We start from the raw sequence: 23,506 nt of genomic DNA on the forward strand, positions 1-23,506 counted from the left end.
GGGAGGTGCCGCCGCCGTGCCCGCGGCCCGGGCTGACCCTTCGCGGGCATCGGCCAGGCTCTCAGGAGGTTAGAAGCACGGAAGACCTTCGCGCAGGCCGGCCCCGCACCGCACAACGACGGCACGACGCCCGGCACCCACCTGCTCTGCTCGGACAGAGCCCGGGCTGGGCTCAACTTAAGTACCCACGCAGCGGCGGCTCTGACCAATCGGCGCCCGCTGCGGCTCCGGCGCGCTCCTGGTTGGGTCCCGTGTCAGTCTGTCAGGGGGGCGGGCCAACGCGGAGGGCGGGGGGGAGATAACTGACCAATCGGAGCCAGCTGCGGCTGGCTGAGCGCTCCTGGTAGGGCCCCGCGTCAGTCAGTCAGGCGGGCTCGGGGGCGGGTCCGCAGCGGCGGCGGCGGCGGCGGCGGCGGCGGCGACGGCTGGGCGGGCGTGCAGTTCCGGGCGCGCGGCGACCGTTGGTGAGTCCAGCTGGTGGGGTCGGGGTCGGGGTCGCGGTGGGGGTCGCGGTGGCGGTTGGGGTCGGGGGGCGGCGGCGGTGGCCAGGGCGGCGGCGGGCGGCTCCGGGGAGTCAGGGCCCCGGCGGCAGGATCGCCGCCCCGCGGGCCTGAGGGGATTTTTCGGAGCCGGGCAGCCGGAAACTGAAAGTCGGAGCGGGGCCGGCACAGGAAAGTTCGCGAACGCCCGCGGGCGTCCACGGCGGCTCCGGCCGGGGGCCGTGGCGCGGGGTCCCCACGCGGTGACATGCGGTCCGCAACGCCCCGGCCCACTGTGCGAGGTCACGGCCGGGGGGCCACGACCCGGGGTCACAGCGTTCCACCCACCAGCCTGGCTGCCTTGAACTTTGGTTGCTGGCCTGTGCGCCGCGTACCCCTGGCCTTGACCCCAGCTGTGGGCTCCCCTGCGCCTACCTGGTGCTCCCTTCTTCCTCCGAGAGGCGAGTTCTCACCTGTTTCAGATCTGGACGAGCTCCCTGAACTTCAGGGTGGTGGGTGGACCTCTGGGGTCACCTTTTCTCACCCTGTTGCGCCCTCGCCCCTGCGACTTGTCCCGGTAGTATCAGTGTCTCCTGCCGCCTGTCTTCCTCACCTGCCCTCTCGGTTCCCTGCCCCCAGCCCCCCCACCTCCTGTGGCTCCGGAGCCTTCACACTTGACCCTTGAACATACAAGGGGGTTGGGGCGCCAGCCCCCTCCCTGCGCAGTTGAAAGTCTGCGTGTAACGTTTTTTTCTTCCTTTCTTTTTTTTGAAATGGGAACGCTTCCCAAATTTTCGGGTCATCGTGCAGAGGCCACACTAAATGCTGTCTCGTTCCGGTTTTTGGACGTGTGCTGCAGAGTGAGCACGCCTGTGACTCCCGCCTTCACTTAGCTAGCAGCCTGCGGTTGGGCAGAAGCCCTGGCCATCGTGCGAAGAGCCGGCTGCCCCAGACCTCCTTGTGTGTGGTGTGCCGGATTCTGACCGTGCGTGCGTTGGAGGAAGATGGTAAACTCGTAGGGAGGGGGAAGCACGTTTACTGTGACGCGCTGTAAACAGTCTGTGCAGAAGCGGATCCGAGTGGTTCGGACCCACGTTCAGAGATCAGCTGGCACACTAGGGTGCCAGTCACAGACAGCACTGTCGCGTCGTGCAGCCTGTGAGTAGAGGTGGGGTGTCCCGTGTGTGGGCAGCAGCCCGGTGAGCGTCCCCGTGATGAAGGTGAGGCCCAGATCCTGGAGTGGGGCCGCTCGGAACTGTCCGTGGAGGAGCCCGGGACAGAGAGAGTGTGTGTGAGAGAGAGAGTGCACGCCAGCGAGCGAGCAACCCAGCGAGTGTGGGGCAGAGCACGGGGGGGCGTGCTGGGCCAGCGCAGCAGCTCTCAGCAGAGGGGGCATCTGGAGGGCAGTGGCGTCTGTCGACTCGGTTGCTGGTTTTAGGTGCAGGTCTCAGTCAACCCGAGATTGTTGCTCGAGTTTTATTTTTCTTGAACAGCTTAATTGCAGTGTGATTTACGCACCACGGTATTCGCTAATGCTTGAAGCGAGAAACAAGGGGCGCCTGGGTGGCTCGGTCGGTTGAGCGTCCGACTTCGGTCCAGGTCATGATCTCGCGGTTCGTGGGTTCGAGCCCCGCGTCAGGCTCTGTGCTGACAGCTCGGAGCCTGGAGCCTGCTTCGGATTCTGTGTCTCCTCTGTCTCTGTCTCTCCCCTGCTCACACACTGTCTCTCTCTCTCTCTCTCAAAAATCTTACAAAAACAAAAATGCTAAGAGTTGATTTGTTTAAAGCCTTTGGAAGCCACAGAGCCCCTCAGTGCTTCTAGAAGTGGCGTCTCCACGCATCTGAGCAGACGCAGATCTCTCCCCTCTCCCCGGACACCTGGTTCTCAGAATAGAGCCCAATCCCCGTGGCCGCAGTCCCCAAAGGCATGCACTGTGACCTCGGGCCTCTTTGCTGGTCCTGTGCCTCCGGTGCCCTGCTGTGTTGTGTCACAGATCTCTGCATCCTGTGGTCCCGTCCTGTTACCTGCCTCAGTGTCCTGGGAGGGGGGAGGGCAGGCTGTAACCACCCGTGCCATGTGATGGAGAGAGCCTTGCTGGCTCCCTCGGAGGGGGCTCCGAGGGGAGGGGGCTTTCAGCCAGGGATTCTCTCTCTCGAGCGGTTTCTAAACTTCCCAGGGAAATAAATGCGAATGTCACTCGGGGACCACGTTCGTCCTGCAGTATTGGTCATGCTCTGGGTGCTGGAGCACAGGATGTGCCGTACTCGCTGGTCGCTGGAGAACGCGTTTTCTCCGGGAGGATAAAGGCCTTTTCACTTTGTGTTTTGAGGGCCGCATCTGGGTCCCTCTCTGGCGGTGGGCAGTTGCCAGGTGGGTTTCCACGGCGGGACATCACGAACATGCCCAGAGGCCAGGGCGGGAAGGTCCAGAGAAGAAAACCCGGAAGAAATTACCCACACGCCCCGCAGACGCTGCCCAGAACGGGGAGCACAGCTTCGTCGTGTTCTGGAGTCCAGGCCCGTGGGCGGTGTGCCATTCTCCTTGCTCTGGGCCCGCTCCTTCACGGGGATGCGTGAGGACCACTCTCAAGGCCTGGTTCTTGTGTCCACAGGGAGGACGTGTCCCTGTCCCGCCACAGGGCCTCACCCCTGCACAGAGGGTGCTGAGCCTGGGAGGAGGGTGCAGGAGGCAGGCTCAGCGGCAGCCGTCCGGGGTCTGAGCTGCGATGTGCGAGCTCTGAGTGGGAGCGGCATCGAGGCCGCGTCCCCTGCGGGGCCCAGTGGGCAGCGGAGCAGGTGACCTGGTTGCGGTTTAGGGAGGTGAGGACTCAGCGGGTGGGGGGCAGGAGGAGAATAGGGGCATGACTCTGAAGGGACACTTCATCCCGCTTCCGGGCTCGGCGTGCCCCACTTTGGAATGGCGTGGAGGGAGGGCTGGCTTCACGGGTACCGGAGTCCGTGGATGAGCGGAAGCCTGGAAAGCCCGGAGGGCGCTCCTGCACCCCGTGCCCAGGCCCGGGCCCCTCCTCCTGCCCTCCCAGTCCCTGCCTCCTGGCGCTTAGCTTTCATTCCAGAGGGACAGGCCCACACGAGGAGGCCAGCACGGTGCAGTGTCGGTGACAGGTGACAGGGAAGGCCTTGCTGAGAAAGAGATGCTCGGACGGGCAGGGTGGAGGAAGGGTGGAGGCTCAGGACACAGTGGGTGGTGGCCAAGGCCTGACTGCAGCAATGTGCTCAGATTCCAGGGGTCTGGGGAGGGCAGAGCCAATGGATCTACTGATGCATTGGAGACGGTGGATGAGAGGGAGAGAGAGTGGTCTCTGAGGATTCCACTGGAGCGACCGAAGGGGGGCCCAGCTCTCCAGGGGGCTGCGGATGTGCAGGCACTCACACTCAGAGGTCAGGGAGAGGGAAGGGGAGCGGGGTGGTCAGCTGGGTCAGGTGGAACGAAGGGACGGTCGCTGCATCATGACTGATCACCTTGTCCCTGCCGAGGGCCCTGGGTTTTAATCAGAGAGACTCAAGATCAACATTGAGGGGGTACGAAGGCTCGCGCGCGCCAGCACCTAGGACCAGAAACACGTAGGAGCGCCTGGGTGGCTCAGGTCACAAACTCACTGTTCATGAGTTCGAGCCCCGCGTCGGGCTCTGTCCTGACACCCGGGAGCCTGGAGCCTGCTTCGGATTCTGTGTGTCCCTCTCCCTCTGCCCCTCCCCTGCTCGCACTCTGTCTCTCTCTCTCTCTCAAAAGTAAATACTAAACACACACTCACCCACCCGCAACGTCTGCTCCTAATGCCTTAGTTTAGAGCGTCGGCGCATGTGAAGGTGTCCCCGTGCTCTGCACCCAGGCCGGGCCCTGGGCTTGTGAAGGGGCTGCCGCCAGCTCCACCTGCAGCAGAGGAAACGGCAGGGCAGCACACGGCGCCAGATGCACCGCTCTTTCGGGGCTTCTTCCTGTCAGAACCTGACTTGCGGGTTCTCTGCAATTAAAAACTATTTTTTTACTATTTATTTATTTTTGAAATAGCGTGCGAGTGCGCGCGAGCCCGGGAGGGGCAGAGAGGGGCCAGAGGGTCCGAAGCGGGATCCACGCTGACGACGTAGAGCCCAGCGTGGGGCTCGAACTCACGGACCGCGAGATCATGAGCTGAGCCAAAGTCGGGTGCTTCGCGGACTGAGCCACCCAGGCGCCCTGCTCTACCATTTTTAGTATCGTGAGACAGAGTTATTTTGGATAAACGTGTATGGGTATACGTGATTAGAGATCTACATCTTTTTCTTAATCTTTAGAATTTATTTAAGTAGTCTCTACACCCGGTGTGGGGCTCGAACTCACGACCTCGAGATTGAGTTGCACCTCCTCGACTGAGCCAGCCAGGCTTCCCGAAACTCCATCTTTTTCTTTGGAAGTTGAGGCGCACGTACAGCAAAATATACAGATCCTGAGGGTACAGCTCGGCGCGCGGTCGTCTGCGTACCCGGGCCTCTCCGGCACGTCTGCGTTTCTGTACTCAGCGCTTCTGACGCCAAACGTGGCATTCCTGTGACCTCTCCTTGGGTTCACTGAGTCTAGAGTGGCTCACAGAACTCAGGGAGACACTGATTCCGTGCAGAGCCAGGTGGGAAGATGCACAGGGCAGGTGTGGGGCAGGGCTGCCCGGCCCCCGCGCCCTCCGGCGCGCCAGCCTCTCGGCACGGTGACGGGTCACCAGTCCGGGAGCGCTCTGAACCTCCCTGGTCCGGGTGTTACGGGGGCTCCTTCACGAAAGTACGATCGATTGCCTTATTGGTCATGGGCGGTTAGGTCAGTCTCCGGCCCCTCTCCTCCCTCACAGGGGGCGGCGTGAAAGGGGCTTATGAGTCACAGAAGATGCTCCCTTGGCCCCGTTGCTCTGGAAATCCCAGGGGTTTTAGGAGCTCTGTGCCAGGAACCGGGAAGGAGAGCAGACGTCTCGTGTGCCACGGGCTCGTGCGGCCAGACGTCATCACTTCCCAGCTTGTGTTGTCGTGGGCTGGCTTGCCTGTTCTCAAATGGCACATAACTGGAACTATTCTGTAAATACTGTCTCGTCTCTGAAAGAGATGCCCTTTTAACAAAATGTGAATCTGTTGTACGGAAGTTAACTGGAGCTTGTTTTTGGGGAATCAGTTAGTGTGAGATCCGGGGCAGACTGCATGGGAGTCCTCGTTCACACGTTCGTTGCCAGTGGAGTTGCTCTGGTTATGAGCAACTTACCCGAGAGAGTCAGTATTTGGGAAATAGGCGGGAAGCTTGAAAGGGCCAGCAGGATGTTGAGGTTCCGGGTCGGGGTGCCCACGAGCCCCGAGTCCTGTTCTCCGGTGGCCGCCCCGCCCACCATCCTTCGTGCCTGTGTCGGGGCTGCTGACTGCGCTGGTCATCTGGGGAGGCCCAGATGGGTGGACATGTGCAGGCCACCACGGAGTCAGAAGTCCAGGCGCGGGGATGGGGAAGTTTTCTTCTGTGGTCGGGGCAGGCAGCCTGCCACGGCGGCGGGACCTGATGTATTGATGGCCTTCAAAGCGTTACATTTTGGGGCAGTGCTTTTGAGTCTCTGTGACGTCTTTCGTTGTGGTTTGTAAAAGTTAAAATGCATTATAAACGAGATTTGAACACAACGTTTAAGGTCGTGAGCACCGAGAACTCCCCAGGCGTGGCATGGGCCGCGGCGGGACCCGGGGGCTGGTGCCGTGGCGCTGGGTGGAATCCGTGGGTCCTCCGGGGCCTGTCTCCGCATTTAGGACAGAAATACCGATCCCCGCCGTCCAGCTGTGTCGGGTAGTAGTGACTGCTGACCGGGCTGTGTTCGCGAGGTCATTGAGGCCTGGCCAGAGCTGACAGAGGTCAAGGCCAGAAAGAGACCACCCGCGTGGGTCTTGTACGTCTAATGGGAGCATAAGCTGATGGGCTAGGGCAGTGGGACCTGCCGAAGAAGGTGTGATCAGTCGGCCAAGAAGCCGGGTCTGGTTTCGAGAAGACAGAATGTCGGTGCCAGAATAAAGCTCTGTCTCACAGACGGTAGGGGAGGCTGCTCAGTGAGGTTTTCAAAGGAAAGCATCACCATAATCCTCGTACTGTCACGGGGCTGTTGGTTTCTTACTTTAGTCTCCTCTGCCCCCGTGTAACACGGTCGTGTGCTTACACTCCTTTACTTTTGATGTTGGGTTTCATTTAAGGTAATAAATACAGAGTAGAGATCTAAAGTGTGGCTTTTTTTTTTACCAGTGATTTTTAAAATTTTTTTAGTGTTTATTTTTGAGAGAGAAAGTGAGTGTGTGTGTGTGTGTGTGTGTGTGTGTGTGTGTGTGTGTGTGTATGAGCGGGGGAGGGGCAGAGAGAGAGGGAGACCTAGAATCCGAAGCGGGCTCCAGGCTCTGAGCCGTCGGCACAGAGCCTGACGCGGGGCTCGAACCCACGAACCGCGAGATCATGACCTGAGCGGAAGTCAGACACTTAACCGACTGAGCCACCCAGGCACGCCCCCTCTAACGTAGTTTAGAGCATTGATTTGTACGTCGTCGATGGCTCGTGAAATCACCTCGTGAGAATAAGTGGACTTTCGCGAGCCCTTCGCTCTTGGTAGTGCTTCTGTGTAGCACATCCGGACGTGGCCTTGAGAGGCGTGGGCTGAGGGGTCCTCCCTCCTCGGCTGCCCTGGCCTGCACTGTCGGTGTCTACCGAAAGGCTTTAGTAAGTGGCGCCTCGTAGCGCTTCTGTGTGCCGTCGGGCTCGAAGAGAGTGAATTCCCCCGCTTGTCAGAGGGACAGATGGATGGGGCAGGGGCCCAGACACGCCCACACGTGCTGAGAGTGTGTGGACCAGTGAGAGGGCGCCGTGGCCTCCTGCCAAGTGGCCTCGGGCACGACACCTCATATGTCCTGTGGTTGGAGGAGCAGATGCCTGTGTGCTCTGGCACGCGGCCCAAGCGAGGCCTCGCCGACTACGAGTCCAGAAGCCTTGGTTGAAAGTGGCTGTGCCCGGCAGATGGGAGGCAGGGGCACACCGTCTGTTGCTGCTTCCTGTGGTGTCACACCAGCTTAGGACAGGGAAGACAGCCCCGCGAACGTTGGAAAGAGGTGTCATTTCAGAACATCCTGCTTCGAAAGTTGGCGTGTTCCCCACGCACATCCATGAGAAGACACGGGGCTGTGTTTCCAGGGCATTTGGGGAAGAAAGCTCTTTGGAGCGACTGCAGACGGGCCAGGGTGGCTCTGAGGTCAAAGTGCTGCGTGTTCAGGTGGCACCTGGGTACTCGTCCAGCTTGGAGGGTTAGCAGGTACGGTTCCCTCTGGCTTTTTGAGATGCTGGTTGTTGATCTGTGCGTCCCACGCAAGGGGTCAGAACACCGTGGGAGCCTCTCCCCTGTCCAGCTCGTGTGTCCTGGGGGCCTTGGCAAGGCCTGGTGCACAGCAGCGGGCAGCTCTCTAGAGGGGGCACCCTGGTGATGGTGGCCAGGGAGCAGAGCGGTGGTGCCCGGCAGGCTGCGTGCCTGCTGTCAGGGGTGACGTTGGAGAGGCCGACGCGTGGGGTGGCCGCGTCCCGGGGGCTGCCTAGGGCCGAGCACAGGCAGGTCAGAGTTTCCTGCCCGCCAGGCTGATCTGTAGGGGGTCTGGGGGAGACAGGAAGGCACGAGGATAAGGGCTGCCGATGGCTGTGCAGCCAGAAGGTGGCCTCCCCGGATGCCGGCACTCGCCCTGTCCGCGGGTCGGCGAGCCGGGCCAGGTGACCTTGAGGACGGCCTGTTGGCCGGGGGGCTTTGGAGCGGGCGTGCTGGCGCAGCTGTGCGGCGTGGGCAGAGCGCCACCCTGGCCGAGCCTCGATTTCCGTGTTTGTGGTGGGAGGTGGGACTAGATTGTCCGCAGGGCTCCCCGCGGTGCTGAAATCCTGGTTCTCCGATTCTAGACCACTGTTCGGCTTGGCGACCCCGACCCCTCACCGCCGGGCGAGGGCCATTTTCCGCGGGGGGTTATTCTGCAGTCGAGGCGGCTCTTAGGCCCCTGCGTGACCCTCTCCTGCTCTGTGCTCTTCCTTAGGACGTGGCGGTTCGCGGCTCCCATGGCTGCGGCCGGCGTGACCCCTCCCGGCTCCCTAGACGTGTTGCAGCCCGGCTTCTCAAAGACCCTGCTGGGGACCAAGCCAGAGGACAAGTACCTGTGCTCGGCCTGCAGGAACGTCCTGCGCAGGCCCTTCCAGGCACAGTGCGGCCACCGCTACTGCTCCTACTGCCTGACCAGCATCCTGAGGTACTGGGGGCCGGTGGCGGGTGGCGGGTTTGGCCTCGGGTCGGGCCGTGCTCCCGGCGACACCCCCCGAAGGCAGAGGCGCACTGCAGATAGGAAAGTGAAGTTAGCGACCGAAGAGGAGGAGTCGCGGGTTGCCGGGGCAGCGTGGACACAGGGAGTGAAAGGAACACCACGAGAGCCCGTCTGCTGCCACTGCTCCGTGGGTGTCCGTGCGTGTCAGGTGGGCACAAGACAGCTGAAAATCACACTTGGGGTTCATGTTGCGTGTGCCTTGGAGGCACATGTCCCCAGGAGCTCGTGAGGTCTGGTCTGAGGGCCACTGGCGTGTCGAGGGCCGGTGGGTGGGCCCAGGGAGCCAGCACCTCACGTCCGGGCGCCCGGCTGAGCCACCAGAGAGCACCTTTGTTCGCAGCGGGAGGGTCACCGTTAGAGGGTTGGAATCCTCTCCCCTGTTTTAAGCATTTTGTTTTTATTTATTTGTTTCCTTCTTAAGGTTTGTTTTTGAGAGACAGCATGAGCAGGGGAGGGGCAGAGAGAGAGAGGGAGACCCAGAATCCGAAGCGGGCTCCAGGCTCCGAGCTGTCAGCGCAGAGCCTGATGCGGGGCTCGAACCCACAAACTGTGAGATTGTGACCTGAGCCAAAGTCGGACACAACCCACCGAGCCACCCAGGCACCCCTGAATGTCTTAAACATTGGACGTCGACGCGTGCTCCTCCCTGATTCCGTCTCAGTCTAGAAAGTGCAGAACGGGGGCGAGGAGTGGCGCTGGGCGGGCGGCCTAGTGCTCTCTGCTCTTTGCAGCGGGTTTGATCGCCGGCCCCTCGCTTCTCCCCCCAGCTCCGGGCCTCAGAACTGTGCCGCCTGCGTTCACGAAGGCATATACGAAGAGGGCATTTCTATTTTGGAAAGCGGTTCGGTAAGTGAAAGTCTTTAGGCAAAAAACGTCAAAACACAGAAAACGTTTTGATGTTTCTTTTAGTGACACCAATGGCCTCATGGCGTTCTGGCAGCTAGGACCCGCCCTCGCTGCCCCGGTGGCCGCTAGAGCTTGGAGCTGCTGCGTCTGCCGCTGGGCCTCGTTCTGGAAGGCTGGCGGCGGGGCAGGCCGGGGGCAGCGGGTGGAGGCCTAACCTAGGCATGCTCTCCTCAGGCGTTCCCGGACAACGCTGCGCGCAGGGAGGTGGAGAGCCTGCCGGCCGTGTGTCCCAGCGACGGCTGCACCTGGAAGGGGACCCTTAAAGAGTATGAGGTAGGGGCCCCCGCACCGGCTCGGCCTCGAGCCTGGACCCCGTCCCCAAAGCAGCCCGCAGAGCCCTCGGTGAGCCTGCCGGCCGCAAGCCTGGCTGACGTCTGCAGAGGAGGCGGCGGCTGCTGACGACCCGCGTGTGGACCCAGGGGCCTGGGGACTGTGGCCTCGGGTGGGGCTTGCACCTGACCGGGCCCGGTGTCCTCAGCTGTGGAGGGCTGTGGCGGGTGGCAGCGAGGCGGCCGGGTGCGCTAGGACCTTGTGTTGGCTCTGCGGGGCTGAACGTGCAGGAAAGTAGCTTTCTTGCTCGGTGGGGTTTTTCCGTGAGTCTTCAGACTAGGGCTTTCTTTTCTCGAACTGTCTAGACGTTGGACATTGCAGGAGTAGCCACGTTCGATCTGCGGTCACAGAAAGGCATCTGGCCAGTGACAGGGCGGTGGCCGCTATTCCCATCTTGCCGTGGCCTATCCCAGCCAGGCAAGGCTAGTGTGCGTCCCTGCGTTGGTACAGCGGGGCCTCTGTGTGACCGGACCTGCCCGCCCTCGTGCAGCGTCCACAGCTAGCTCGCTCGCTCGCTCGCTCGGCCGTCCTCTTAACTGGCGCAGCCCACTTACTCGTGCACAAATGTCATGGCAGCTGAGCATCCGCCAGCTGACGGTGGGACAGACGAGACATGGTCAGTCCACGCCACGGAATAGGATTCAGCCGTAGAAGGGAGGGAACAAAATGGTGACACGTACGAACAGACCTTGAGGGTCCTCCGTTCAGTGAGAGGAGCCCAACTCAGGGGACCGGTCCTGTGGCCATCCACTCCCGTGACGGCCCTGAAACAGCGCAACCCAGAGAGGCAAGAGGCGGCCAGGCCGCCGCCAGGACAAGAGGTTGGGACTGGCATGGAGCGGCAGGTGGGGCTCTCAGATGGGCAGCCCCGTAGGCGAGGCTGGAGAGGCTGTGGGTACGGAAGCCTGGCTCTCCCAGGCTCAGGCTCAGGAGCTAGGCCTGCCCCGGGCCCCGGGACAGCCCCATCGTGGGGTGGGCCCTGGGCACTGAGTCGTGACGGTGAGGGAGGGCCCATCGGGTCTGAAACTGGGACCCGGGCTCCGGCCTGTGCGCCGTCCTTCCCTCGTTCTCTTGACCCACTAGCCTTTTTGGTCTTCGGGCTCTCAGCCGCGTGTTGCCAGGGGAGCGGCTTGGCCGTGCCCAGGGAGGAGCCTCTGGTGGGGAAGGTGCGACGTGCTGTCCATCCAGCAGGCGCCCGGGGCCTCGAGTGGAGCAGCTCTCGGCTGCCTGCACCCTCACTGCTGCCTTCTTGGGAGTGAGACCCAGAGGCTCCCGGCCGTACCCGCACAGCGGGGCCGCCCTGCTCAGCACCACAGGCCTGCAGCCGTTACTGCCCGGGGCTGTCCCGACAGCAGACCTTGGGGTTTGGGGTCTCTCCCGGGAGGTGGGAAGCCCGAGCAGGCTCTGGGGGCTCGTGGGCCCAGGAAGTAGGCACAGTGGGCTGTGCTGCCTTCTGCAGGGACCCAGAGACCCTCTGGGGACAGGTGGAATACCTCCCCCCGCCATCTCCCTGTCTGGAAGGCCGGTTTCTGCTGCCTCCAGGCCCGCGGTGTGGGTGGGCGGTGGCTTCGTGGGCCTCCGGCTGAGGGCCAGGGACCGCAGCCAGCCTGTGGGCTCGGCCACGGCCCTGCAGGCATGCAGGCTGGAAAGTCCCTGGCTGGCCCGGAGAGCCCCGGAAAGTCCCTGAGAGGGTGGGTTTGGTCATGTGGGAGGGCGGGCGCTGCTCTGGGACACTGGGCCTGGCCTTTGGTAAACCCTGTCCCTGGCTGTGAACGTCACGGGCCTGGGTGAGATCAAGGCCTCTGTGCACACCGCCCTCCTCTCTGAGCCAGCTCGCTGCCCTTTGCGGGGCTGGGACCAGTGGTGTTGTGAAATGCTGGCACTGTGGCTGAGCTGTTCGGAGAGTCCCGGTTAGCCTCTGAATATGTTTTTCCTTTGCAATAACGCCTGGTATTTTCTAAGAACCCAATAACTTAAAACTCCAGTTCAAAGATGTTAGTGGGGCACCTGCCAGGTGCCAAAGGTGCCCGTGTGCGCAGCCCCAGGGCCGTTTCTCTGGGGGCGGGTTCAGGAGCCTGCGGCTGGAGGCAGAGGAGGGGCCGGCTGGCAGGGGGAAAGCTCTCCGCTGAAGGCGGGATGGGGGACAGGGGTGACTAGTGGTCACACTGGTGGTCACACTAGTGGTCACACAACTGTGACTAGTGGTCACAGTTGAAAGGTGAGACCGAGTCAAGCCTGCTTGATGTCCCGCACATCCCTGTGAATTCAGAGTCAGCACAGCTCTTTTCACCGAGACACTTAGTTTGAATTCTGGTTGAATAAATGCTGATTTCTCCAAGGCGTGTGCTTCTCCCTGAGTGGACGTGAAGGTGGTCCCTCTGATCCCTCGAGGGTGGTGGTGCTGAGTGCCTGCTCCACAGAGGCCCTGGGATGATGAACTCAGGCCTCCACCGTCAGCCGGGCCCAGGGGCGGCCGTCAGCAGGGGGCTGCATGCCCTCAGCCCTCCCGGGGGTGCCCGCTTGCTCTGTGCTTCCCTTGGGGACTCCCACGTTATGTGTTAACATTCCTTTAATGAAATCCAAGCACCTCAGCTGTGGCCGCTGTATCTTTTCCACTCTGAGCCGTGATCATTTCTGAGACTTGTCCTTGGTTCGAGTGTTTATGGTGTACCTGGTGTGGCCCCGGGCGCTGCCTGTTGTTGGATCGTGGTGGGGTATGTGACATCCACCTGCCAGCGCCCCAGGGACCCTGCGGCAAGTGCGGGTGGATGGTGGGGGACCGGGCCGTGTGCCCAGCCGGGAGCCTTCGAGCAGCTGTGGGCAGGCAGCGGAGGAGCCCAGGGGCTGTGGGGGCGCTTCAGGGAGGCCGGGCGCAGGCTGTGAGGACCCGGGCTTTGTGCAGCCGGGCAGTCCACGACGTGTTCTTTGGACAGGCTGGTACCTCACCTGGCAGCATATGGGGTGCTCTGTCGGGCTGCCGCGGGGTCACCAGGGAGGCTGGCTGGGAATGTAGCATCTGGTCTGTATGTGTCCCCGTGAGAAGTCAGAGGGCAGGGGTGCCTGCCCCGGGAGACTGGTGACGTGGGGTCCGCGAGGAGGCGTGGGTGCCACCGGACGTGACATCCAAAGTTTCCACGCCGTGCGGGAAGGACACCGCACGCGTTCCGCCTCCCCGGGGCTCACCCGTGGCCTCTGCCCTGTACACGCTGGGCTTTGGCGCCAACAGCCAGGCCCCTGGCGCGGGATGGGGACACGACCACCCTGTTCCCCAGTCGGGAAGAGCAGGTCGGAGGCTCCCCTGCTCCCCTCAGGTACCCCACAACCGGGATTCTGCAGGGAAACCCCAAAGACCACGCCCCTTGGGCGTCGCAGCCCGGAGCTGCCCAGCCTGAGCCTCCCTGGAGTGGCTGAGCCTGCTTCTGCTCTAGCTGGTCCAGAACTTTCCTCTCGCAGCCGCCTCTGCCTCCCTGCCCAGCAGGCCCCACGTTGTCCCTGATGGGGCCTCGTGTGTCCTACCTACAACTTAGCACCGTGCTGAGAGTAGCCCATCGCAGGGGACACGTTCTGTGGGAGTGGGCGCTTACCGGAGGCCCTGGAGGCGGCGGATCCGCGGGGGCGGGGGAGGGGAGGGGAGGGGAGGGGCCGTGTGTCACAGGACAGAGTCCAGTCTGGGAAGATGAAAGCGTCCTGGGGACGGACGCACAACAGTGTGAATGTGCTCGATGCCCTTAAAAGCAGTTAAGATGATAAATCTGTGTCGTGCGTGTTTTGCCACAACAGAAAGGACGGCACACAAGCCTCGAGGTCTCTCCACCCGGCTCCCCTCTGCTGTTCCCCTGGCTGGGAACCTCGCGCCACGCCCGCCCGCAGGGAGTGCCAGGCTGGTCAGGGACCGGCCCCCCGGGGGCACTGCTGCCTCTCCCACCTTCCCCCCACCCACCGGCTTCTCTGCCCCAAGCCCCTCCCACAGCGTCGTCCTCCAGCTGAGGTTCAGCCGGGTTCCAGCCGGTTTCGACTCTCCCCTGCTCGTGGCTCTGTGGCTCCAGCCGGGAGACAGCACGTCCCGCCCTCCTCCCTGCACCTTCCTCCTAGGCGCTGGGGGACCCCGGGCCGGGCCCTGCCTCCCTGGGTCGGCACGTGCCCTCCCCGGGCCCACTGCCTGTGGGCTGTCGGCGCGGGCGTGGGATGAGCGGGTGGGCTCCCCGTCCTCTTCTGCTTGGTCTGGCTGCTGTGGTCCGTCCTCCCAGCACACCGGCCCTCATCGCTCCTGTGCCTCCTGTCCACCGAGAACCTGCCCCACTCCGGGCCTGGCCGCCCTGCACCCAGCAGGCCGGCTTCGTCCCTCCGCCCTCCCGGCCCTCCGCCTCGGCCTGGGCTCCGTGGCCCTTCTCGCTCTCTGGCCAGTGATCCTGTTGTCCCTGAATGTCAGTCTGGAGCCTCGACGGGGTGGGATGTCCCTGGGGTGTCACGAGGGTGGGGTGCAGCCAGCTAGCGTGGAGTCCCCCGCCCTCCCCTTTCCGGTCTCACCTGGAGCACGGGCGTCGGAGCGGATGAGTGCCGGTGCTCGTGGCTTCGGGGCGGGGCCCGGCGCCGGCGCCTGGCGTCGGAGCCTGAGCGGAGCCTCAGCCGGGACGGCCGGCTGTGTGCACACCGTGTCTGCCGCGTGCCCTGTTGACGCCGTGCTCCCTTTGTTGCCAGAGCTGCCACGAAGGACACTGCCCGTTCATGCTGACCGAGTGCCCGGCGTGCAGAGGCCTGGTTCGCCTCGGGGAGAAGGAGCGGCACTCGGAACAAGAGTGCCCGGAGAGGAGCCTCAGCTGCAGGCACTGCCGGGCGCCCTGCTGCTGGGCCGACCTGAAGGTGAGGGCGTCCGGCAGGGCTCCCCTAGCTCCTCGAGCCCCAACGCTGAGCCTGGCGGCCCGCTGTCGCGGCCGCTGTGGCGTTTTCGCCCCGTCCCACCAGTCCGTCGCTCGCAGCCAGCTGGGTGGAAGGTGCCTGGTAGGAACTCGGGCGGATCTGAAGGCAGAGCCGAGTGGTTTTAAAAACCCGTTTTATTTTAGAAAAACTCACACGGAGGGAGCTGCAGCGCCAGGCCTGGGCCACCCTCCCGGGAGCGTGCCCATGTCCCCACGCGCCTGGCGCCACGTGGGTCCCCCTGCTTGCTAGGGGGGTCCCAGGCTTTGTGTCGTGTCTTCTGGAGACTTTGAGAATGTGTTTCTGAGCACGTTTGCTCTTAGACCGCTGCGCATGCCACCGTCCCTTCCGGGTCTCAGCGGCGACTCCCCGCCATCCCCGGCTCACTTGGTGCCCGTGTCTCCCGACATCTGATTTGTCGGGATCGGGGTCCAGACGGTCCCCACGCTGCATCTTGATGATGTGTCTGCAAGGTCTCTTGAATTGTGCTCTGCGGGGCTGCTTGGTTTTTTTTTGTTGGTTTTTTTTTTTTGTTTTTTTGTTTTGTTTTTTTGCCACTGTTCCTTGAAGAAGCTGGGCTGCACGTCTGTCCTTGCTGTGCCCCTCAGACCCCCGTTCTGTAGACCATTCGGTCCAGAGGCCCGAGTGCGTCCACTCGCGGGGCATCTGGCCGCTCACAGGGCCAGGGTCTCGATGTCCCACGGCCTTGCTCCTCAGTGGCCTGGTTTCAGTTCGGGTGACCAGCAGCGGTGCTCTGCCCTGGTCGCCGTGGACGGCTTGTCCTCATGTGGCCCCGAGCTGCCAGATGGAGAAGAGGGGGTTCTGCTCTGACCCTCCCAAGTGACACTTGCGAGTGCCTGTGGGAGCTGCCCCGTCAGGGGTCTCGGGAGCCACGACCCCGGAACGAGGCCACGAGGTGGCAAGGGTGACCTCACGCACGCCCCGGCTCCTGACCGCTGTCTTTCAGGCGCACCACGAAGTCTGCCCCAAGTTCCCCCTGACCTGTGACGGCTGTGGCAAGAAGAAGATCTCCCGCGAGAAAGTAAGTGGTTTCCTGGCGCCTGTGACGACGGGGCGGGGGCGTGCGCGTTGTGCCCCGTGCTCGGTGGTGGCCCGTGGGCCGCTGTTCTGTTACGCTTCCCACGATGGAAGTGACCCGGCCCGGGAGAAGTCGCACACGCCTGAGATCCTGGCCGCCGCTCAGTCTCACCCCTGCGCACACGCTCACCTGCATCCAGAACCCTGCAGGGCTGGGGGCAGGCTCCGAGCTCCCTGTAAAGACAGAACGTACTGCGGGTTCATACTGACGCTTCCAGTTCGGATTTTTGCCTGATTCCCTGTGATCTCGGCCCTCTTGCCGCGGAGCATCTCGGTGCCAGATCCCCTCGGCCTGGTGGCTTACGTGTGCCGCCCCGGCCTACGGCTGCTTTCACGGTGTCGGTCGTGGACCATGCTGGCGGCCTCGTTTCTGGGACTCACGCGCACGCCTCTGCTCCGGCGGCCCCGGGAGGCCGTCTCGGTGCTGAGCTGCTGTCCGCCTCGGCTTTCTAGTCTGAGATCGCCCTTTACAGACGGAGTGGGCTTCGAGTTTTGTAAACCGGTCGTGCGGGTGCCTGGTGGAAACCGGAGAAAGTGTGCTGACTGGCCGAGCGCAGGCCCCGCCCACAGGCACCGTGACAGACCCCCGCGGTGGCGGCAGATAGGGGCTCTCGGGACTCCCAGTTCCCCTCTCTCCCGGCGTGAGCCAGGCTGGGAGCTGTTCGCTCCGGGCTGGCCCTCATCCCTGACCGGGAACATCGGGACTCCCGCCCGCCTCTTGCAACGGGGGGAGACTCCGTGCTCCTTTTCTCTGTGTTTGACGCCCTAAGTGTCAGCGGTGGTTTGGGCCACGGTCCCCTGTCCTTTTTCTTAGTTTAACGTTTCATTTATTTTTATCTGGCATTCGTAGCTTTGACGGTCTCTCTCTTCCGCGGCCCTGGCAGATGGAGGCAGAGGGACCGCTCGCCCTTGCCCGCTTACGAGTGCCCCCCTCTGCCCTGGTCTTTGCTGGCGGAACGTGCCGCCCGTGTCGGTGCCCGGCGTGTGCACGGCCGGGCTCTCTGGGTTCCGCGCCTGTCGGCGTCGGCGTTGTCGCGTGCCAGCACCGCGCTGGTCCGTCGTGGGCGTCTGACCCCCGGTCAGGCTGGCCCCTCCTCCCAAGGGCCCGGGGGCCCTCGACACAACGTGTCCTACGAGCTGTGGTGGAGAGACTGGGGTGCAGAGGCCTGAGCACGGGGCTGGGCGTCTGCGCGTGTTCTGAAGCCCTTGGCCTGCACCCACCTCCCCTCGTTGACACGCACGGGCCACGTGGCCACGTGTGCGTGTACGTGCACATCTGTGGTGGGTTGTGGGACGTGTTCAGCCTGAGACCGCAGGGGCCGGGCCGGTGGGGGCGGGGTCGGGGGAGGGGGCGGTGGCCGGGAGGAGAGGGAAGGGCACCGACGACGACGTCCGTCCTCCCAGTTCCAGGACCACGTCCGGGCGTGCGGCAGATGCCGAGTCCCGTGCAGGTTCCGTGCTGTCGGCTGCCCCGAGATGGTGAGTCCCGTGGGCCCTGGGTCCGTCCGCCGGGGGCTGGGCGGGTGCCCGTCGATCCTCGTGAGTGGGCGGAGCCTGCAGAAGCGTGCCGCGTGCCCTCTCCCCGAATGCCGGATCTGCCGAGCCTTCAGACTGGCCTCCTGGTTTCCCTCCCGTTTCTGCTGCCTTGTCCACCTGCTCGGCCGTCAGGTGTCCCAGCCTCAGTCAGGGCTCGCGTCCCTCTGCTGAAAATGCCCAGGGCCTTGTACCTCCCTGGTGTCTGGTGAGCGTTTCTGGCCTCGGCCGCACACTGTGACACGTGCCCACCCCCCCACCCCCTATCCCCCTGCCCTGTTTTTGTACCTTCCCAAAAAGAGCACCTCGTGTCACCGGCCTCACATCCAGGGCAGCCAGAGATCCGTGCTGCCTGCACACAGGTCCTGGACCCACCTGCCTCCCCTACTTCCGTGGCCTGTGTGGCCCTGGCTGCCTCTGATGTCGTCTCTGCACCAGTCACTGGCTTGGCCGTCCTTGGGCACACTGACCCGTTCCCGCCTCAGGACCTTGACCTGTCAGCTTCCGTGCAGCTCCCTCAGGCCTGGGCGGTTCTCCGTCCACTCGGCCTCTACCGTTTTCCCTGACCGTCTGTCCCCCAAGGGGCTCTCTGAGGGCCTGGGGAACGGCCGGTGCTCTGTTCCTCAGAAACTTCCAGGGGTGGTAGCCCCGGCTGTGCTGTCACCTGGTGCCTTGACACCCGGTGTCTGGTGTCCCCTCCCACCGTTGCTCACTGTTTGGTGACATGGTGGCGGTCCGTTCCCACGCAGGCCCTGGGCCCCCCGCCCTGGACGCCGCCCGAGGCCAGGCCTGGCCCCGGGTGCCGCAGCCACCGTCCTGCCAGCGGCCAGAGTCCACCGCGGCCTGAGTGCAATTGCCGCTGAGGGCGCGTGTCGTCTTGAGCCTGTTGACCTCATCCTGACCTGAGGCCTCACAAACGCCCCTCCGGATTGGCAGGGGCGTCCCGTCAGAGCCCCGCTGGGGAGCTGCACCCTGGGCGCTGTGCCTCACGGGGCCTCTGTTCTTTCCTTCGTTTGGTGTTTCGGGAGCGTTTAGCTTTTTTAAATTTGTCGTGAAGTCTCAGGAGAAATTGGCTGTCGGGTCAGAACCGTACGATAAAGAGGATTTGATGAAGCTTCGCTTTACTGGTCCCCCCCACCCTCCACCCCGGGCAGTTTTAAACCGTGTCTTCTTTCCTGTTACTTCACATAAAAGCAGACGAGTCACCGGGAAGGTTTGGATTTTGGAGAGACAGTGATACCAGCGACAGGTGACGTGCCGGCAAGTGAATGACGCGGAGGCGTCGCCGCACCTTGCGGCACGTCCGTGGGGCTCTGGCTCCGAGCCGAGTGCCGGTGCGGCGCCGTGAGCCTCCCCGTCTTCCCTCTGCAGGTGGAGAGTGAGAAGCAGCAGCAGCACGAGGCCCAGTGGCTCCGGGAGCACCTGGCCATGCTGCTGGGCGGCCTCCTGGAGGCCAGGCACCCGTCGGGGGCCGATGGCCGCTTCCTGGGCCAAGGCGAGGTCGGGGGCTGGGAAGCCGGCACGCTGCACCCCGAGGCCGAGCTCCCCAAGGCCGCGGAGCTCCGGCAGCGGTGTGAGGCCCTGGAGAGGAAGACGGCCACCTTTGAGAACATCGTCTGCGTCCTGAACCGGGAGGTGGAGAGGGTGGCCATGACCGCCGAGGCCTGTGGCCGGCAGCACCGACTGGACCAGGACAGGATCGAGGCCCTGAGTAACAAGGTCTGGGCCCGGGGCACCCTGGGCTAGTCTGGGCGGGCCTCAGGGCATCACGGGGCCTCGGAGCCGGGATTTCAGGGATGGCCCCTTGAGTTCCAGCGTGACGCTCCTCCTGCCTCTCCGCTTCCGTGTCTGAGCCGGAGTCCCTCTCGGAGCCGTGTGCACCGATGGGCCTGACGTGGGGTGCCGGAGGCCTCTGGGAGGTGGCCCCTTCTCTCGGGCCTGTGGGTTCCACAAGTGCGTTTCCTGACACTGAGCTCTCGAGTCTCGGGCGCAGGTGGGGTCGGGGGTGTTGTGGGGACGGAGCTCCCCTACGAGCTGAGCCCAGTCAAGCCCCGGGCACTGGGAGAAGCCGTCCTGCTCGAAGTCGGTGGAAAGGTGGGCGTGGGGACACTGCCCTAAGCGCCGTCCTGCGAAATGCAAGGTGGCCTCTGAGGCCCGCGGCCCCTCCCGCCGGCACCCTCACGGGGCCCCCTGCGCCCCCAGGTGCAGCAGCTGGAGAGGAGCATCGGCCTGAAGGACCTGGCCATGGCCGAGCTGGAGCAGAAGGTCCACGAGATGGAGGCGTCCACCTTCGACGGCGTGTTTATCTGGAAGATCTCGGATTTCGCCAGGAAGCGCCAGGAAGCTGTGGCTGGCCGCACGCCCGCCATCTTCTCTCCAGGTGCCCTTCTGGAACCTGTCCTCAGAGCTGCTGGTGTCCGAGTTACTCGCGCGCCCTCGGGCTGGAGGCCCCTGCTGTGCCGGCAGCGCCTCCGCGGGAGGACGCTGGGTGGGCGGGTGGCGGCCTGGGCCGGGACTCCCCTCACGCCCGGAACTTCGGGCGGGTACTCGCAGGGGTGTTCCCTGGAAGGCACCGCTGGGGAGGAGGCGGTGCTCGTCCACGCGGCGGGCTCCCTTGCTCTGCCAGGGCCACGTGCGGCCCACAGCCCTTCCTGCCGAGCCCGGCCCCCCACCCCACGGGCGCCCTTTACCGTTTACTTCGGTGAAGTTGCTGCCGTGGTTATGTGTTCGGAGCCCGGGCGAGCGGGGGCAGGGGCAGGGCGCCTCTCCTGCTGGCGGGTACAGGGCCGCAGGCAGGCCCACCCGTGACCGCGCCGTCCCCTGTGCGGAACCGGACGCTCACGCTCTGTCTTCCTGGCTGGGACAGGCGACTGCCGCGTGGGGAGCGGCGTGTTCGGGAGGCCGGCCCCTCTGCACTGGATGCGAGCAGGCAGCTCCTTTTGCTCACGCGTTTCCTCGGGAGTGGGAGCATGCCTGCCGATCAGCTTTCCTCCAGGTCCAGCTCTGGCGGAACCTGATAGAGAACTGAGCGTGAGCTCCAGCTGGGGTGGCCCCGTGACACGCCCCCGGGAGACGCTCGTCTGTGCTCAGGCAGAGCTGCACAGCCGGAGCGGGCTGGTGTCCGGGGAGCCGAGGGAGGGTGGTTTCCGGGGCCACGGGCAGGAAGGCCGTGAGGGCCGCTCCTGGGGGTGCCCGGCCTCGTGCCGTGTCTGGGCTCCTGTGTGTCTCTGGGTGCCATGCTGGATGTTGGGAACGTCGCCGCTGGCTTGTCCCAGGGTCTCCCCCACTGTACCCTTTCCAGGCCCCGGCTTAGGTCTGACCACGGCCTTTTGACCAGAGCCAAGCCCCCCGCCGCCCTGAACTTCACAGCTGGTTCTGTTTTGGGGTTACATTTAGGGTTTTTAGAAATGCTGTTTTTTAATGTTTACTTTTGAGAGCAGGTGTGAGTGGGGGAGAGACAGAGTCGGGAGGGCGGACAGAGGCTCTGAAGCGGGCTCTGTGCTGAGAGCAGCGAGTCTGACGCGGGGCTCAGATCTGGGCACGAAGTGTGAGATCGTGACCTGAGCTGAAATTAAGACTTGGACGCTCGACCAGCTGAGCCACCCAGGCGCCCCTAGAAACGCTTCTTCTAATCACCTATTTTTCTTTTGGGCGTTTGTTCTCGCTAGGAACTAACTGCGTCCTTAGAGGAGAAGTACGTGCCCCCAACCTGGGTGTTGTCCCTGCGTTTCTGTTCCTTGCGGGGAGCACGAGCCCTCGGCCTGGCTTCACTGACGCTCCCTCCCGTCCCCCCTGCAGCCTTCTACACGAGCAGGTACGGCTACAAGATGTGTCTGCGCATCTACCTGAACGGAGATGGCACCGGGCGCGGGACGCACCTGTCTCTCTTCTTTGTGGTGATGAAGGGCCCCAACGACGCCCTCCTGCGGTGGCCCTTCAACCAAAAGGTACGCGAGGCTGTCCCAGCGGCTGCTCCGGGGGCCCCAGTGGGCGGCAGGCTGTCAGGATGGGCCCTCAGGCTCCTGGGCCCAGGGCCAGGGAGCTGGGACGTCACCCAGTCGGCCCCGGGGCTTCCGGCCACTTAGGGCCAGCGGTTGCAGATGCCGCCTCGGGGCTGGTTTCAGAGGGAGGGCCACGGCTGGAGGCCGCACCTGAGGCTCTTGCGTCATAGTTGGGCTGAGGGATTGGAGGTGCCGGTGCCGTTGTCCTTCCCCTTCGCCGTGCCGGGCCAGCCCCGTGGTCTTCCTGGTGGAGGCAGCGCATCTGAAAAGTGCTGTTCCTCGGGGAGGGCGGCAGGTATTCTGTGAGCCCTCTGGTAAGGAAACGTTTGCCACGTGAACATAAGAAAAGGCACCACGATGCAGCTCCACGTAGCCCGAACTGTAGCCTCGGATCCCAGGGGTTGGTCCCAGAAAGTGCCGGAGCGCGGATCACCCAGATGGGGTTGACACCCGGTAGCCGTGGAGCGGGGGGGCCGTGACTCAGTGTTGTTCCTCCGCGGGGCGCTCTCCCCCAGGTGACCTTAATGCTGCTTGACCAGAACAACCGGGAGCATGTGATCGACGCCTTTAGACCCGACGTGACCTCGTCCTCCTTCCAGAGGCCAGTCAGTGACATGAACATCGCGAGCGGCTGCCCCCTCTTCTGCCCCGTTTCCAAGATGGAGGCCAAGAATTCCTACGTGCGCGATGACGCCATCTTCATCAAGGCCATTGTGGACCTGACGGGGCTCTAGCCGCCTCCCACCAGGGTCAGGGGTCAGGAGCAGCCGGGCCCGGCGGCTCGGTGAGGAGCCACCACGCTGGGCCCGAGCCTCGCCGCGGGTGGGCGCCTGCCGCCTCCGTGGCCCACCGGGATGGGGCCGCCTCCTGGGAGAGGCCGCTCAGCCCGGGCTGCGTGGGGTGGGCTGCAGGCCCGTCGGTCCCTCCGAGGGCTGTCCGTGTAGGTGCTCGGGGCAGAGTGAGCGGAGCGGGCCAGGTGGGCCGGCACCTTGTCTTGCCCTTTGGCCCCCGGAGAGAAGGGACGCGCTCGGGCCTGGCCGCTGCTCTGAGGAGAGGTCCTGCTGTGCAGGCCAGCGGGCAGGGAGGGCGCTCTGTGTCCTCAGGGCCTCCCGTCAGCCGCCCCCGGGGCAAGCGTGGGGTGCACGTTGGGCCCTGCTGCGAGACGTGTCGCGGTAGCTGCCCCGTCGGGCTGTGGAGGAGTCGTTATTAAACTGTTGAATCTCTGTGGTGAGTGGTATCCGTTTGCCTCTGGCCTCGGTGGCATTGACCCTCACGGGGGCCTCCTGGCTCTCTGCCGTCCCTCGGTCCCTTCCCTACAAGTGCCCTGTCCCTTCCTGGGTCACCAAGTCCCTGAGCAGTTACGTGGGTTCCCTGACACTCCATGCTTGTTCCTGCAGGCCTTGCAGAAGCCAGCCGTTCTCCTTTCTGGAATCGTCTTTGCTGGCCGGCTCCTCCTCCCTCAGGCCTCCCCGGGGGCTGCCTTGAGAGCAGGTCCACATGTGGGCCCACCCCTCCCCTCCCCTCCCCTCCCCGCAGGGACCTCTGGCCGTGGAAGAATGGCCAGTAGCTTTTGCATTTGGGCATCCGACGAGCTGTGTTGCCTCCCCGGAACCGGGTCTCCTCCAGAACCAGGGGTTTCCTCCAGTCGGCAGCCAGTGGTGCCAGCTCCCAACCGCAGACCCGAATCTCAGTTCGAGCGGGGGCCTCGGCCCCACGGGGTGCAGCGCTGGGGCAGACTCGGGGTCCTGGCCGCCGGCTGTGTGCCACCCGGGTGGTTCCAGAGGGCCAGGCTGGGGGCTGCCCCGGGGGCCTCTGTAGAGAACATGTGACGTGTCGGACTCCCCCTGACGTCCCTGAGAAGTGACGAGACACGAGCGCCAAGAGGAAAGAAACCGGCCCCTGCGGCCA

At 64.0% G+C, this 23,506-nt stretch overlaps 1 protein-coding gene across 3 annotated transcripts; it reads left to right on the forward strand.

Annotated features, from left to right (window-relative positions):
• Positions 1–392: 392 nt before the first annotated feature.
• On the forward strand, positions 393–22,821 carry TRAF2 (TNF receptor associated factor 2). Of its 3 annotated transcripts, none has more exons than XM_043566491.1 (11): positions 393–464; positions 8,535–8,744; positions 9,584–9,662; positions 9,897–9,995; positions 14,751–14,912; positions 15,934–16,008; positions 17,469–17,543; positions 18,969–19,316; positions 19,806–19,977; positions 21,396–21,544; positions 22,114–22,821. In XM_043566491.1, exons 2-11 carry the CDS (start codon positions 8,557–8,559, stop codon positions 22,330–22,332), a joined length of 1,566 nt encoding a protein of 521 aa, XP_043422426.1. In that variant the 5' UTR covers positions 393–464; positions 8,535–8,556; the 3' UTR covers positions 22,333–22,821. The 3 variants fall into 3 exon arrangements, with proteins under 3 accessions (XP_043422426.1, XP_043422424.1, XP_043422425.1); XM_043566489.1 differs by having other exon boundaries at positions 394–464; positions 19,800–19,977; XM_043566490.1 differs by lacking the exon at positions 393–464 and adding an exon at positions 627–940 and having other exon boundaries at positions 19,800–19,977.
• Positions 22,822–23,506: the final 685 nt, after the last annotated feature.

Source organism: Prionailurus bengalensis, chromosome D4 (assembly GCF_016509475.1).
Source record: "Prionailurus bengalensis isolate Pbe53 chromosome D4, Fcat_Pben_1.1_paternal_pri, whole genome shotgun sequence".
Lineage (NCBI taxonomy): Eukaryota > Metazoa > Chordata > Mammalia > Carnivora > Felidae > Prionailurus > Prionailurus bengalensis.